The sequence below is a fragment of the Neovison vison genome, chromosome 11 (assembly GCF_020171115.1).
Source record: "Neovison vison isolate M4711 chromosome 11, ASM_NN_V1, whole genome shotgun sequence".
Classification (NCBI taxonomy): domain Eukaryota; kingdom Metazoa; phylum Chordata; class Mammalia; order Carnivora; family Mustelidae; genus Neogale; species Neogale vison.
In genome coordinates, this window is record NC_058101.1 from 82,091,276 (window position 1) to 82,109,380 (window position 18,105).

Sequence of the window (18,105 nt, forward strand, 5' to 3'; positions counted from 1 at the left end):
AGGAGGCAAAATCAACATACCAAAATCAGTTGCATTTCTATACACTAACAACAAACTATTTGAAAAAGAAGGAACAATCCCATTCACAGTAGTTTCAAAATGAATAAAATACTCAGAATAAATTTAACCAAGGAAGTGAAAAAAACTTTACACTGAAAACTAAAAATCATTGGTGAAAGAAATTGAAAGTCACATATAAATATAAAGATAACATCTTCATGAATTGGGTGAAATAATATTGCTAAAATGTCCATACTATCCAAAGCAGTCTTCAGATTTGATAAAATTCCTATCAAATTTCTAATAGCATTTTTAATAAAAATGAAAATCCTAAAATTCATAATGGGGGCATCTGGCTGTCTTAGTTAAGAATCTGCCTTTGGCTGGGGTCATGATCCTGGGGTCCTGGGATCAAGGAGCCCTGTGTTTGGCTCCCTGCTCAGCAGAAAGCCTGCTTCTCCCTCTCCTGCCACTCCCCCTGCTTGTACTGTCTCTCTTTCTGTCAAATAAATACATCTTTTTTAAAAAATTCATAATGAACCTCAGAAGACTTTGAATGGACAAAGCAATCTCAGGATGAACAAGCTGAATGCATCACAATTCCTGATTTCAAAATATATTTACAAGACTTCAGTAATCAAAACAGTATAGTACATGTGTTAAAAGTAGATACATAGATCAGGAGAACAGAATAGAGAGCCAGTAGTAAATGCATGCATTTATGGTCAGCTGATCTTTGACAGGAGTGCCAAGAACAGGCAAGGGGGAAAGGATAGTCTTTTCAATAAATGGTGTTGGGAAAACTGGATGTCCACATGCAGAAGAATGACATTTAACCCTTATCTCACGCCATATACAAAAACCAATTCAAAATGGATTCAAAACTGAAATGTAAATCCTGAAACTGTAAAACTACTAGAAAAAAATGGGGAAAGTTTCTTGACATTGGTCTTGCAGTGATTTTCGAATCTGACCCTAAAAGTACAAATAACAAAAGCAAAAATAGACAAGTGGAATTTTATCAAACTAAGAAGGTTCTGCATAACAAAGAAGAAAATCAAGAGAATCGAAAGATCACCTACAGCATAGGAGAAATATTTGTAAACAATACATCTGATAAGAAGTTAATATCCAAAATATATAAGGAAGTTGAACAATTCAATAGCAAAACAGATAAATTGCTTTAGAAATAGGAAAAGGACTTGAAGAGATTTTTCTCAGAAGACATACAAATGGCTAACAGATTTAACAAAAGGTGCTCATCATCACTGATCATTAGGGAAATGTGGATCAAAATTACACTGAGCTATTACCTTACACCTGTTGGAATGGCTGTTATCAAAAAGACAAAAGATAGACTCCAGGTAAAGATGGCAGAGCAGGGTTAAAGCTTTTGGCTGACTACATTCAGCAAATGTAAACTTACCCAGATTGAATATGCTTTTACTGCTGTAGCTGGAGGAGCCCCTCCAGTGGGAATTAAAGCTGCAGATAGTGTGATATTAGCAACTGAGATGAAATAAATCCATTCTTTATGATGAGCAAGGTGTACACAAAGTGGAACCAACTACTGAGCATGTAGGCTTGGTGTATAGTGGCAGGGGCCCAGATTATAGAGTGCTTGTGCATAGAACTCAGAAACTAGCTCAGTGATACTATCTTGTTAAGCAAGAACCCATTCTAGCAGCTCAGCTGGTATAGGAAGTAGTTTCTGTGATGCAAGAATATACTCATTCAGGTGGTATTCATCCATTCGGAGTTTCTTTACTATTTGTGGTTGGAATGAGGGGCAACTGTCTTTATTTCAGTCATCCATCTGGAGCTCACTTTGCCTGGAAGGCCTCAGCAATGAGAAAGAACTATGTGAATGGGAAGGCTTTCCTCAAGAAAAATAACAAAGACCTGGAACTTGAAGATTCCATTCATATGGCCTTAAAGGAAAGCTTTGAAGGGCAGATGACAGAAGATAACATAGAAGATGGAACTGCAGTGAAGCCAGATTTAGGAGGCCTACTTCAACTGAAGTTAAGGATTACTAGGCTGTTATTAGTATAATAACAAAGTGATTGGAAAATCCAGAATTTCAGATAATATCTCTATTTAACCATGTTTAAAGTATGTTTTGTTTTGCAGGCTTTTTGCATACTTATTTCTACATGGTTTAATGGACTGATGTTTTTTAAATGACACTCATAAATCATAATAAACTGTTAAATTAAAAAAAAAAAAGAAAAGAAAAAGAAGAAGATAACCAGTGTTGGTGAAGATATGGAGAAAAGGAAACCCTTGTATATTGTTGGTGGGAATGTAAATTGGTATAGCCACTATGGAAAACAGTGCATGGAGTTTCGTCAAAGAATTTTAAAAACTACCATATGATCCATTTCTGGGTATATATCCAATGAAACAATATCACTGTCTCAAAAAAGGTATCTACACTCCTATGTTTGTTGCGGTATTATTTACAGTAGCCAAGATATGGAAACAACCTAAGTGTCCATCAACAGATGAACGGATGTAGAAGGGGGAGAGTAAATAGATCTAGTTATCCCCCGTATTATCTATTTTTTTCTTAACAATTTATTGAAAACTTAGGCTGTTTGTATTCTACTTTCCTCTGCCCACATGCATATATGTGATGCCATTTATCTTGTTTCTCTGTCCCATGTAATTCCTAAAAACTAGTAATCAAATCAAGAGGCTTAGCCTGATCCATTTTACATTTTTTTGTAAGAATTCTTCATAAATGATATATTTTTGGATTCAGTTTGGAGGCACATAGTATGTGATTATTTCTGATGTTAGCATCTTTCTGATTTTATCATCCTTTGATGATTGTAGCCTAGATCTATCATTAGGAACTTTATCAGCCAAAGTTGAAATAGGAAAAAAGAGCCAAAGTATTATGGAAATAAAAGACCTTATATATTCCCTCTGACACTTATTGACCAGGATAATGTTCATAGTATTTGATTAGCTGGATTGAAAAGATGGAAATTTTTAAAGATAGGAATAAAAATTAGCAATATATTGAAGCCATATACATGTTTGAAGTTTGTGTCACCCAGTAATCCATTGTTGAAAAAGTTCAAGAAATATAACCTGTTTAAATTGATAAAAGGCTTATAGAACTGGAAGTTTATTTTTTAAGAAACATTTTTAAATCATATAACAGGAAAATATGAAATAGGTCTTATTATAATTTAGTAATATGGACAGCTAATGTGTCTTCCTATGGAGTTGATTTAAGTGATAAAAGAATTTTGATCATTACCTACTTCACCTTCCTTACCATTAGTTTCAGTTTATCCCCTTGAAGACTTCATTACACAGTGATTCTCACAGTTAGCAAAAATTTGAAAAGAAGTTTCACATAGATTTTCTAGGTGAGTGGTAACAGTTCAGTTTATTAATTGAGATTGCTAAATTGGTTGTATTTGCCTGGGATAATACAACATTGTGAAACTACCTATTTCAAGTCTACGGTGAAGAGAAATGGGTCAGAGCAAAGAATACAAAAGTCTGTACTATAAAACATAACTTCTTGACTTTCATTACAGATCATTGTTTAAAGGTTCCTTTTGTTCTTTAAATCAGTTCCTCGGAAGAGATATCACGTTGCCAAGAAATGATTCAGAAACTTCAAAACATATTGGAGTCTGAGAGAGAGAACTGTGGATTTGTCAGTGAACAAAGGCTGAAACTTCAGCAAGAAAATGAACAGTTACAGAAAGAGACTGAAGATTTAAGAAAGATTGCTCTGGAGGCTCAAAAAAAAGCCAAATTAAAGGTATTTTGAAGCCTAGTTAGAGTAAGTGTGTTCTTGGGAAAGTCAAAATATAAAAAATATTTAGAGAGACCCAGTAAAACATTTTTAAGTCTTTTGGGGGGAGGGCTTTTCATCAGATGACACTAAATCATAATGCAGAGCATTAACCAGTCTTTTTCGTAGTGTAGAATTTGGCAAGCGTACTTGACAATGATTGCTTTCACTATCCACACACACACATAGAATTCTTTGCAACCATGAAATACACTGATATTGTTGCCAAAGCAATTTAAGCAGTGCTAGCAAAACTATAGATTAGATAACTTTATAGACTGCCATCCTCTCTTCTTCTATAATAGCCTCTTAAAAATTGAAGTCTAAAACTAGCTTTATAGAGGGTGCTACATCAGTATGCTCTGAGAACCTCTCATAGATAGTCTGAAATTTCCATGTAAGGGGGAAGGCAAGGGACAAAAGTCTCCTTTGGAAAAAAAATTCTCCTTTATTTTCGTTCTCCTCTCCCCTTCCTCATGTTAATGTTTAACATACCTTGAAAATAGGAATGAGATAACCTGTTTAAGGGAGTTTCAAGAAGCACAGATGTCATTTTGAACATGTTGCTTGCCTTACCCCATTCCATGCAACTTTTATGAAAGTTGTCATTAACTCTCTATGATAAAGAACTGTATCTTCCAGTTTCATAGAAAGAATATGAGGTGGCAATATTCATGTTTCACTTTGTTTTTTGTTGCTGTATACTCATAAGAAGTTACATTCCAACCTAATTCATATCAACACATATTTATTGAATGCCTCCTATTGCAAGCATCAAACGCTGTAGTTATTTATAAAAGCTTGAACTCTGAAAGAGAGCCTTATACAGAGAAGTTTCTACTTTATGCTTTAGTCTCTGGGGATTCAAGACTGGATATAAAGCTACAGTAATCAAGACAGTGTGCTATCAATATAATAATAATTAGGTTGATCAATGGAACAAAACAGAGTCCAGGAACAAACATTTTTCATAATCACCTCATATATAACAAAAGCATCACTGTAGTTCAATATGGAAAGAATTATCTTTATAATAAATGATGATAGATCAGCTGGGTCCATATTTTAAAAATAAACCTTGACCTCTGTATCATGCCATACATTTAAATTAATTTTGCTGCCTTGTGACCTAAATGCAACATATAAAACAGTGGAGTTTCAAAGAGAAAAATCTGCAAGATCTTGGGTAAGAAAGAATTTCTTAATGTGAACACAAAAAGCAATAATCATAACATAAATATTATTTGCATTTTATTATATTAATATTATTGGGTCATCAAAAGACACCATTAAGTAAAATGGTGGGTCTGGTTTGCCAGTTTTGCCTATTAAAAATCACAACCTAAATTGTCAAAAAAAAAAAAAAAAGATAACTTTAAGAAAGTGAAAGAAAGTATTTATAATATAGGAAGTATTTGCAATACATAAAATATAGATAATACATGTATCACATACATTTATACTATAATAATATATAGATGCACGTTTATATATATAATATAATACAAACAAAAAAGGACTATATCTAGACTATAAAAGCTGTTACTAATTAATAATGATAAAACAGCAATTAATAAGGAAAAACAGGTACCTTAATTCCAAAAATATTTCAGCAAAAAACTGAAATATGCACTTCACAAAAGAGAATATGTGAAAAAATGTTTAACTGCATTATTTATCAACAAAATATAATTAAAATTACAATGAGGTTCCACAGCATACTTACCAGAATGGCTAAAATTTAAAAAAAACTAAGAGCATCAAGTGTGACAAAGATATAAAGCAACTGGAACTTCCATATAATACTTTGGGAATGTAACTTGATATAACCACCAGTTAATGCTGTCTTTTAAGTTGGATATACAGGGGCGCCTGGGTGGCTCAGTGGGTTAAAGCCTCTGCTTTCGGCTCAGGTCATGATCCCAGGCTCCTGGGATCGAACCCCGCATCGGGCTCTCTGCTCAGCAGGGAGCCTGCTTCCTCCTCTCTCTCTGCCTGCCTCTCTGCCTACTTGTGTTCTCTGTCTGTCAAATAAATAAATTAATTTAAAAAAATAAAGTTGGATATACATACATACAGTGCCAAATAATGCCGGCTTCATACCCACAGATATGAGTGCTTATGTTCATGAAAACATTCATATAAGAATATTCATGGAAGTTTTAATCCTGTCAAAAATTGAGAACAACTCTAGTGTCCATCCACAGGAGATTCCATAAATAAATGGTGGTGTACTCATATCATGAAATAGATACTGGAATAAAAAAGAATGAGCTATGTCTATAAGTAATAATGGATGAGTCTTCATAGACCTAATGCTGAACAAAGAACCAGATATAAAAAAGCTCATAGTCCATTAATTTCATTATATGAAAGTGAAAAATAGGCATAATTACCTATGAGGATGAGATCAGAATAGCAGTTACTATTTCAAAGGTTGAGTAATTATTAGAAGGGCATATGAGGGAGCCTCCAGGAGTATCTAAATCAGAGTGGTGACTCTGGTATGTCAGTAAGTGTGTAAAACTTGAACTGTATCCCTAAGATTGTGTAGTTCATTATAAGCAAAAGATAAATCTTGGCAAAGGAAGGTCAGTAGGATTGTAGATAAAACAAGAATAGTTTTGAGTTTGATGCTTATGGAAGCTGGGTGTTATGCATATAGGGATTCATTGTAATAGTCTATTTTGTGTATACTCTTACTAAAAGTTCTCATACTAAAACATTTCCATAATAAAATAAGTCATGTACTTTGGTGAAAAAATGTTATATCTTCCTCTTATATTTTAAGTTTCATATTATAAATTTCATATGGATTAATAACTAAAAGCTACTAGTAACACAATAAAACAGTAGGAAATGTAGGCAAATGTATAACTGATAGATGGAAAAGAACTTTTCTAACAAGCAAGACCAAAATAAAAGGAAGAAATTGCAAATGAATATATTAATAGACTTAAGTATTAATAGACTTAAGTATATAAAGTTTTTAAATATTTAGGACCACTTTTTAAGTGTTTAGAAAGGAAATAACTGGGTGAAATAATTTTAATAAATATGACAGAAGACATAAACCATTTATATATAAGGAGCTTTGAAAAATATTAAAGGTGAATATTTGTAACCTATAATAAAAACATGTATGAGACATGAACAGAATTCACAAACTAAGGAAACAAATTGCTAATAAACAACTTTTTAAAAGTTCAAATTCACTGTTGATTAACTGGATAGTTACCAGTGTGAGTGAGTGTGCAGCTGAGAGTTTAAAGTGGTACAGAGTCTAAAATTTGTTCATAAGAAAATAATTAGAATATTTCATAATTTTAAAAATTAATTGCAACATTATTCATAATAAATTAGAAACAACCTATCTAGAAATAAAGGAGCAATGAAATGGTATATATCTGCAAAATACTTTATTGAGTCATCATTAAAAATTATTTCCAAATAATTTATAATACTTTTATATTGCTGTGTTCTAAGTTTAAAAATAAGGAAAACACAGGTGCCTGGGTGGCTCAGTGGGTTAAAGCCGCTGCCTTCGGCTCAGGTCATGATCTCAGGGTCCTGGGATCGAGCCCCGCATCGGGCTCTCTGCTCAGCGGGGAGCCTGCTTCCTCCCGTCTCTCTCTCTCTGCCTGCCTCTCTGCCTACTTGTGATCTGTCTGTCAAATAAATAAATAAAATCTTTAAAAAAAAATAAAACACTTGAATATATATAGATATATTGCAATTCTGTATACACTAAATTCTAAAATTCATAAATAAAAACAATAATGTAGAAGGAGAAGTAGTTATTCTGAGTTGTAGATTACAGAGAACTTATATTTGTTTTTAATTTTTTAATTTTCCATTATTTTACAGTATACATCTTGGGGTTTTGGTTTTTATAATGGGGAAGAGAGGAGTCAGTGACTTTCCCCTACCTGGTACTACATTTTGTTTGTCTATCTTTAATAGTTCAGGATAGTAATTGATTTTTTAGAGAACAAAAGAATGACCAAAAGCTTATCTATCCCACAAATTCCACCAAAACTGCAGCCTTTTTGCCAAGTTCGCATTTAGCTTAAGAATTATTGGTAAATAAGGGGCAGAACTTAACTAACTAGATAGCTATAAATTCTATCTTATAAAGGAGGATCAGTGTCAGATAACTGCTGCTTTTTAGCGGATTCCTTCTTTGCCAGCATAGGAACCTAGTGCCACACTTCGCTGCTTTTCTTCCTCTTGAAAAAGTGTGATCTTCCATAGAAAAACTGAAAAGAGCCAAACAGATCAAGACACTTGGATATTGAGAGGTCAGTTGGCTGAGAACCTTACAACTTATTATATGAAACTTTCATTTGATCTTAAGGCCACTGCATTCCTTTAAGCCCTAGCTTTCCCCTTTTCTTACGTCTCTGTTCTGTCAGGGCTCTCATTTCTTTGTGTCTAAATGCTCCTCATAAGTTCATAAAATTAGGAAATGGATAGTTTTAGCATTCCAATCTGTGTGAGTGGTTCTCTGCAGGGGAAGAACACAAAAGAAAAGGGGAGGGAGACCATGAGTAATTTCTTCCTCTACCAATATACTGAATTTAATCATCAGTCATATTTTTGTTACAGGAGACCTGGTTATAGCCCAGAGTCTTCCAACATCACTGCCAGCCTGTCCACTTTAACAACTGAAATGTTATCAACTACAGGATCTGGGGTGTGTTTAAACACTAAATTTTGATACCAAAAAGCCATCATCCACTCTGTCTACAACAAGTGCTTTCATAACTTTCCTGTTTTAGGTGCTGATGATGTGATGAAGACATGGTCCCTCTGACCAAAGCCCCTCCTTAAAAACATAATTTTTGCATTGAGATGGACAAACTTTAAGCATATATTTACAAACTAATAAATGCTTTTTAGGAAAAACTTAGGGCTTATGTGTTTATAAGCTTGTAACAGGGAACTGATTTTGTCTAGATAGAAGCAGTAATTGAGCTAAGTTTTAGAAGTTGAATAAAATACCTAAGACAAGCAACAGGAGTAAGATTATTCCAGGCAAAGGAAGAAATTGTCAAAATGAGCCAAGAATGAGAAGGCATTGTGACAGAAAGAAAGAGAAGGGAGTATTGGCACAACACAAGCTTGTAGAAGTAGGCAGAGACCAGGTTATCATAAAGGACCGCAAAACAAGGCTTGTCAAATTGCAAATAGATGTTCCAAGAGGAAATGGGGAGTTAACTAGGCAGGCTGACTTCTAAAACTGTATAGATACATATATCAGTCTGTAATATATATGTGAGAGAGACGCAGACAGAAATACACAATTCCGCCTAACATAACCATGGTTTCTCCAAAGCTGAGATTGAGGCAAAGAAGGAAAAGGAGTGTATTCAAATCTAAACTTACAGAATCCAATAATACAAAAATTAATAAAGTAGCAGGGTCAAGGAGCCTCAGGAGGCTCTAATACAATACAGAATTAATAAATCCAAGGTGGTTTTCCCGGGGCCAATATTTATAAAGTCTTAAATTTCCATTTGTGTACTATTAGAGAAAGAAAATTTAAGCAATTTAGGAAACACATTGCATTTAAGCAGAAGTAGTAAGAACACCGTGTTTGCAGTTTACCCCATAAACCATGGATTTTGTTGTTGGGTTTTCCTCGGTGTTGAGAAAGTTGAGTCCCTGATTCATCCTTTTTGATCTTGAAAATTATATATTTATACGTTGTTTATATATTTTATATATATTAAATATATACATATTTAACAAATTATTAGAATCTATACCAGCTGTAATGATTTTTAAGGCACACTACTTTAAAATACCTCAAGATATTCTTTGTAGTATTTCTTTAGTATAGTAAGATATGGTCCTAGAGTACGCCAAAAAAATTGTTCTAGTAACTATTTTCTCAACTGACTCAAGGATGGTAATAGGTAGTTTCAGTCTAGATGCATGCAAGAGAAGGCAATTCCTTACATACATTGAACGCCAGAGACCATTAGGGCTTCATTCTCTCCCTGATCCCCAGTGAAGAAAGCTTCTAGAGTATCCAAAGAGCATCTACTTATGTTTATTCTGCATTAACGTATTTTTACTGTAATGACCTAAATTATCTAGAAATCATGGAAGATATTTCCATATGAGATTCTGATAATCATTATAGTCTTTTTTCCTGAAAAAAAAATTTATATCACAACGAAAGTGGTAAAGAACTTCTTGTATATGATTTTCTTTTTTTTCCTTTAAAGATTTTATTTATTTATTTGACAGAGAGAGACCACAAGTAGGCAGAGAGGCAGGCAGAGCGAGAGGGGGGAAGCGGGACTCAATCCCAGGACCCTGGAATCATGACCTGAGGTGAAGGCAGAGGCTTTAATCCACTGAGCCACCCAGGTGCCCCTTGTATATGATTTTCTTTACAAAACTCTTTGAAAAGACAGTTTGAAATTAATATGAAGTGACTTGAGATTTTGAGTTGTTGAATACATTAAGGTGCCAAGAGGGTGGCATACTTGGAGAGGTCATAGCTCTGTAAACTTTTTTTTAATGGCTTTAGTAAAAAACTCTCAGCTACTGACAACATGAATATTTTCCATGGATTCTAATAACAAGTTAAAGTAGATAATAAGAGCAGTTTATATTAGATAGTATACTTTTTTCCTACTGACATTTTAAGGTATTGAGGAAAGTGTTGCATAAAAATTATGGTCCATCATAATTCTGGTTTCACTAAATTTATGTTGTATTATAAATTTAGGCACAATAAATATAATTACATATAAATACACAATAGAGGATAAGTCTTCATTTGTGATGAAGACATATTATAAACTTAATTTTTATATAGATTTCTTATCCAAACATTTCTGTGCCACAGACAACACAATGATTGATTTCTTTTGTGTATTATCATTGATCGGTGTATCTCCTAAAATATCAGAAAAGAAAAAAGATGCTATGTTCATTTTATTCCTTAGATCAGTACAATGGAACATGAATTTTCAATAAGGGAACATGGATTTGAAGTTCAACTGAGAGAGCTGGAAGACAGTAATCGAAATTCCACTGATGAGCTGAGGCATCTCTTAGTGACTCAACAGAAGGCAGCCAATAGGTGGAAAGAAGAAACAAAGAAACTTACTGAAAGTGCAGAAATTAGAATCGGTAATTTAAAGTAAGTCCCTATTGTTTGATACATTTTACAGAATAAATTAACATTTAATGTCCTTGCCATAATGTTCTTTAAAATGTCTTGTATTTTTATGAAGTGAATATTTATTGAACTGTTTTGAAAATTATTAAGCATTATAAACCAGAACTCATACTGTATATTTTTGTAAATTTTACACATATTCTACAAAATATAATAATTTTTGTTGGAAATAGCAGTTTAGAATCTTTTTTTTTTTATTTTATTTGTTTATTTGACAGATAGAGATCACAAGTAGGCTGAGAGGCAGGCAGAGAGAGAGAGAGGAGGAAGCAGGCTCCCTGCTGAGCAGAGAGCCTGATGTGGGGCTCGATCCCAGGACCCTGGGATCGTGATCTGAGCCAAAGGCAGAGGCTTTAACCCACTGAGCCACCCAGGCACCCTACCAGTTTAGAATCTTAACAGTCTTTGCATATAAGTATAGCATAAAAATGTTTTGTGGTTGCAACAGAATTTGATTGATTTGCAAAGCCTTAAGTATTTGCTCTGTGGCCCTTGAAGAAAACGTTTGTTGACCCCTGCCCAGAAAGTACTTGAGCTTTTTATGCTGAATGCAATGGGGATGCTTTGGAAGGCTTTGAGCAAAGTGAAATAAATGATCAGGCTTAAATGTTCAACAAATCAGTTTGATTACAGTTTGAATAGACTGAAGAGGGGCAAAGGTAAAAGGGAGAAGGTAGGCGAGTACTGTAGAATTGATACATAAAATGTAATTTGGATTAGGTTTTAAAGGGCTTTGAAGGGTTTTTAAGGTTTTAAAGGGTTGGAGATCATTAAAAAAAAGTTTGAGCCATGTTAAATATGACCTGCCTAGAAAACATTTAAATCAGGATATCAACTAGTCAGCTGAGTCTGTAAGTTTAGAGTTCAGGGAAGAGATTGCAGCAGGAGCTATACATGTGGGAGTCAGTACTGTACACGTAATTTTTAAAGTCATGGGATGAGAACATGTAGAAAGGAAGTCTGGGTAAATTAAGCTGTCTGAGGTCTGAGTTCCAAGTCTGGAGAGATGAAAATTCCATTGAAAGAGACTGAGAAAGAATAACTAGAGAAATAAGAATCAAGATAGAATGGTTAAAAAAAATTTTTTTCAGGAGTATAAGCAATAATAATCAATGATATTTACTTATTCGCACATAGCATGTTTGGTGTTCTAAATGACTTACACGTGCTTAATCTTGACAACAACCCTACAAAGTGGATAACATTATTGTTTATTTTTACAGAGAAACTGAGGCGGAGGAAGGTTAAGGAACCAGTTCAGAGTCACATAGCTAACAAAATGGCCAGTAAAGACAATGTGCTTTTAAACATTGTTTTGTAAAATGCTACTAATTGGTTGAGAAAAGTGAAGACAGAGAATGGACCTTTTAGTTTGGCACCCTTTGATGGTCTTTGTGAACTATGATAAGAGCAGTTTTGGTAGAATGGTGAAATAAAAATGTATTTAGAATGAATTTAAGAGAAGTAGAGAATTTCTGCTTCCAGTTTAATGGTGAGCTAAGCAATCTGAACCACCACCACAACTAAAAAAGTTAGATGGATTATAAAACCCATCTACAAGAGCATTAAAGGACTAGCAAATAATTATTACCAATTTTGCCTTATCCCAGGAATACAAAATTATTAAAACATTAGAAAATAAGTTAATATAATTTATCACATTAACTTTTTTTTTAAGATTTTATTTATTTATCTGACAGAGAGATCACAAGTAGGCAGAGAGGCAGGCAGAGGAGGAGGAGGAAGCAGGCTCCCTGCTGAGCAGAGAGCCCCACACAGGGCTCAATCCCAGCACCCTGAGATCATGACTTGAGCCACCCAGGTGCCCCACATTAACTTTTTTTAGAAGAAAAATCATAAGGTCTCCTCAATAGATACAGAAGAATCAATTGATAAAATTTGATATCCATTTATATTTCAAAATAACTCTAACAAATGAGGAATAGAATTTCTTTAATTTTATGAAGTTATCTATTGTAAAGCAAACATTATTTTTAATGACCAAAAAATGTTAGTAATTTTCCTTTGAAGATTGGGAAGATAAAAAAGTTTATTATTACCACTTCCATTAATATTTGTATGAGAAGTCCTTATCAGTGCACTGTGGCAAGAAAATGAAAGAAAAGGTATGAAAACCAGAAAGGAAGGAAAACGAACACAGATGACTGTATATATTAGTATATATAAACTGTATATATAGACTGTATATATAGTATATATAAAACATGACTAGGGTTCCTGGGTGGCTCAGTGGTTTAAGCCTCTGCCTTCGGCTCAGGTCATGATCCCAGGGTCCTGGGATCGAGTCCCGCATTCGGGCTCTCTGCTCAGTGGGGAGCCTGTTTCTCCCCCTTTCTCTCTGTCTGTCTCTCTGCCTACTTGTGATCTCTCAATAGATGCAGTCAATAAATAAATAAGTCAAATAAATAAATAAAATCTTTAAAAAAAAAAACATGACTATATGTAGTAAGTCCAAAATTAATATATAATAGGTTAATATACAAAAATCAATTGTATTTCTACATATCTGCAACAAATATTTCAAAACAAAACTTCAGTAAAATTTACAATGCATCAAAAAACATCAGATGCTCGAAAATAAATTTAACAATGTGTGAGACTTCTACATGGGAACTATGATATCAGGAAGATTGAAGAAGGCCAAAGTAAATAGAGATCAGGTTAATTGATCAGAATACTTAATGTTGTAAATTTGTTAACAACTTCCCCCGTCTAGCCATCTATAGATTCTGTTCAGTCCAGATAAAAATCCTAGCACATGGAGCAGTATCCTAAGTATATTAAGTGAAAAAAAAAAATTCTGTGTAGTACGTATAGTATTCTGCCCTTTAAGATGGGGGTGTGTGTACATATATATACAAGCATGCTATACATACACTACATTCATACACATATGTGTACATTCTCTTCTTAAAAATAGGTGACCAAAACAGTAATTAAAATGGTTATCTATGAGGAGAGAGAAAAGAGCAAAGCTAGACTTCTTTGAATGAACTTCGTCTTATAGATATATAGGATTGAGTTTGACACTATATAAATGTTCATATAATTATCTTTTAAATAAAAATTTTTTAAAAAACCTAAAAATCAAAAGTAAAATTAAACAAATGAACTTACTTGTGTAGAAAGTTGATGACTTAACGACACAGATAAATTATTTCGGGTGACATTAAACACAGTAAGTAAACTGTATATCCCTACTGAGATAAATCCTAAGGATAAAAGTGAATGTAAAAAACCATAAACTGTTTTTAGTAGTAATATCATCATAAATAATATTGATGTTACTATTACTCTGAATCTTATAGTTATAAGATAAAGGAATTGAATAATTATAGAAATGCCTTTAAGAACCAGGATTTTTATAATAAGAAGGAAGAGACCCAAATAAAACTTGTATTTCTGCATTGAAATTGGGAATATTATCATGGGAACTCATGACGTGTTTTACTCATAAAAATATGTATTTCCTGGCTCTGTCCTATATTTCCTCACTCTGTCCACTTAAGGGACCCTAAGAGGCAGTGACCACTATTCTGTTGCTATGAGATATCCTAAAAGAAACCGGAACTCTCTAGAGAAATGATTGATTACAGCTATAGGATAGGAAAGTACAATATGAGCCGAGAAAACAAAAGGGGAGGAAGGTATCAAGATTATTTGGCCCATGTCAGAAGGACCCAGGAGCCAACTTAAGTACGCCCCTTCTGGCTGATATGGGAACAATTTGAACATCAAAAAGAACATCTGCAGTAAATTGAAACATGTCAAATATATTAAAAAATCCATGACTTCAGAATGATACTAAATTTATAAAAGCCTTTGGTCACCTTTAGAAGATCCTATAGAACCAGCTCTTTCTTAAAAAAGATAAAGGAGAAAATCAAGCTTTTATTGTACTTTTCCTTTAGTCACTACTATAATAGCCCTTACTTCATTGGTTAGGGAACCAACATAGGGATTTTGCTAGTTAGTAGCTCAATGTGTTTGTTCTGATTAGGCATCCCAGAATCAGGGAAATAAACACAGAATAGGATTATAGAAACACTAGTTGTGAGACTTAAGCCAAGAGTTTATTGTCTACCTGAGCTGCATAAACCTGTCCTGGTTGGTGGGCCACAGTGTTATTTGGGTCTCTAGGAATTTTTTCAGCAACAGTGTCCAGTAATCCTGAAAGTGTCTGGATTCTTCTTTTCCCACTGCGTGGTCACCCATTGCACCCCACTGCTTGGTCACTTAATTTTGGAAATTAGGTCTTCATAGATCTCTCAGGGGAAGGCTATGTATATGGATGTATAACAGATTCCTTTTAAAGGAACCTGCAACCCCTTTCTTTATTTAAGAGGCTTTGAGTCTGTGACCTGACTCAAGTCTGAGAAATGGTTATAGGGCTGTAACACTTTCTTACAGTGATTCAAGTCAGGTTTGCTTTTCCACTTCTCCAAGTCAAGTAGTAGATCACCCATCTGTTTCAGTTCTAGGGTCGCAGTGATCAAACTAGCAGATCCCAAAGATCTCTGCAGATCAAACTCTCCTGGTAACTATTTCAACTCTGCTACCCATTCTAGTAATGATGACCACATTTTCTTTGGAGATTTAAAGCTGCTACATCACCCTTGCCATTGAGAATCCTATTATCAACATTGAATTCCGGAAACTACAGAGCTCCGCAGGGATACTGGAGCAACTCTCGTGACTGTATTTCACTCATTCTCTGTGGAGAAAATGTCCTTTGGATCCTTCCGAGGGCCAGAGTTGAAGGATGGATGAGCTGCTTTTATATTAAAAACAAAAAAACTGGCTGCAGTCTTCCAGTCTCCCCCAGCCTTTAGTAACTTCCTCTACACTATTGATTCTCAAATGGGGATTACTTTGTCCTTCTCCCCTCCCTGGAACATTTGTCTTGAAAATATCCAAACACATGTAGGGATGATTCTGGATCTAGTGTACAGATGCCAGGGATACTGCTAAACATCCTATAATGCACAGAACAGCTCCTCACAACAAAGGATTTTCCAGCCAAAGATATCAGAAGTGCCAAAGTTGACAAACCTTGCTTTACACCATAACAAGGATTTTCTTACATTTCAATATCATTCAATATAGGTTACCCTTGAGCCCAAATTATGTTCAGCTAACCAAACAGATCAAGTCACTTGAGCTAACCTGAATCCATAATGTCTGCTTTGTGAGCCCACATTGAAAAATTTGGCCTAATCTAATGCTATTTCTTCATCTTTAATACGGCATCCTTAGGATCCATTCTCGCACATACTCCCCAGGTTCTGTCTACATAAAATTTGGCAGAATCGTGTAATGACTTTAGGGTATTCTGCCTCCTTACAGGTCTTGTTTTGAAGGTCATTCCCTAGATCCTATCAGACTTGACTGGCTATAGGTACAGAAGTAGTGAATGAAAGAATGAATGATGGCGAGGTGAGTCCTGAAGGGAATCATCTCTTCCCTGTAAAGCAGCCCCTTCAGGAGAGACTGTTACAAACTCCTTAGGCAGAGGATACTTACCTTTCCAAATAGTGTGGAAGGACTGCTTCTACTGGCAAAGGAGACATATAGGGATTCAAGACCCAGCTTCACTGGAGTCTGTCTGAACACATATTCCCATCTCAATTTTCAGGGAAAGAAAGACCCTACAAGGTTGGGAATTCAGTTTGTGTTATAATTTAGTCACATAGAGGGTTAGACTTTGCATTTGATTATCAGAAATCTCAGCTTTGCAACCGGAGGAGATAGGGTTTCTTTTAAGGTAGTCATAAGAGCTTTCAGGACCCTAACCTGGACTTTGAGCTCAGAATTTAAAACTCTGAGCTCTTTATTGTGGATCCTCAAAGTTCTCCAGTGTACCTAGGAGTCCCATTATGTTCTTCATTTGATAGTGTTTTATGTCCTTAACTCCTTGGTCACTCAAAAATTTATCCTTTATAGGCGCTTGACTATATAGGTGATAATTTAAGTGTTTTGCCATTGTACAGCATGGATTACCACTGTATCCTTTATCAGTGGACTTTAAATTAATCAAAGCAGAGAACCAATTCCAGATAATCCAGAACCAGTTTAGACTACTCATTCGTGAGGTTATATTCCTCCGGGACTACTTCTGGAATTGAAACAAATTCCTATATGTATCAGGGTTTGTTCAGGAAAACAGAGCTACTCTGAGTGATACAGAATATGGGATTTTTTTGGGGAATTAGGTCTGACACAGTTGTGGGAGCTGGTAGAGAAGTCAATGCAGTGCATCTGTTGTTAAGCCTGAAGTCACTATGGGCCAGCTAAGCTAGCAGTCATGAAGAAAAGCTGGATATGAATGAAAGCAACTCTAAGGACAAACTGGAACCCTGTTTTCATTTATCTGTCATCATCTCCAACCACTGCCATTGAGACCTGCAGGAAAAGCTGGTATCATTTACTGTGCTTCTGCACATGACTCAAGAGGCTGAAAGAAGACATCTGCCAAGAGGTAGAAGACAGAATTTCTGTGGATCCAAGTAGTGCTCCACACCAACATAGTGACCTAACATATCAGCAACACTGTGCATGAATTGCCACAGTGCCAGGTGCCCTGTCACCCTTCAGAGTCTGTTGCACAAATTTCTTTTATGGTCAACACCAACCCAGGACCAGGCAGGGAAGGGAATGCTGGGAAATGTAGTTCCAGCTTAGCTAAATTGTTGTAGTCCAAAGCTGCCATCATGTATTTATCATAACTTAGTGATGTTGAGCAGTTCACAATGTTTACATAAGGAAATAGGAAACCATATAATATAAAATAGACTTAAATGATCATCAGTCTAAAGATTACATTTATGATAGCTATAACTTGTTGAATATATACTATTTGACACTTTACAAACTCATGTAATGATCACAAAAACTTTATGAAGTAAATGCTTTAATCTTCCCTGTATTAGGGTTCTTCAGAGAAACAGAACTAATAGGATGTATGTGTGTTTAAGTGTAAAACAGTTATTTTAAGGAATTGGCTTATGTGCTGATGGAGCTTAGCAAATTTAAAGTGTTTCTGAGGGAAAAAACTGACAAG

The 18,105-nt window shown here is 34.7% G+C and overlaps 1 protein-coding gene across 7 annotated transcripts in view; it reads left to right on the plus strand.

Annotated features, from left to right (window-relative positions):
- The window catches only part of SCLT1 (sodium channel and clathrin linker 1), a 193,638-nt gene that overhangs the window by 124,482 nt on the left and 51,051 nt on the right, over positions 1–18,105 (plus strand). For all 7 annotated transcript variants that reach the window (XR_006386785.1, XM_044268234.1, XM_044268233.1 and 4 more), the window contains 2 exons: positions 3,598–3,790; positions 10,789–10,985. Coding sequence is in view for 6 of the 7 variants with exons in the window: in XM_044268234.1 (XP_044124169.1) it covers positions 3,598–3,790; positions 10,789–10,985 (390 nt within the window). In the remaining variant the exon portion in view is untranslated. The remainder of the gene's footprint in view (positions 1–3,597; positions 3,791–10,788; positions 10,986–18,105) is intronic.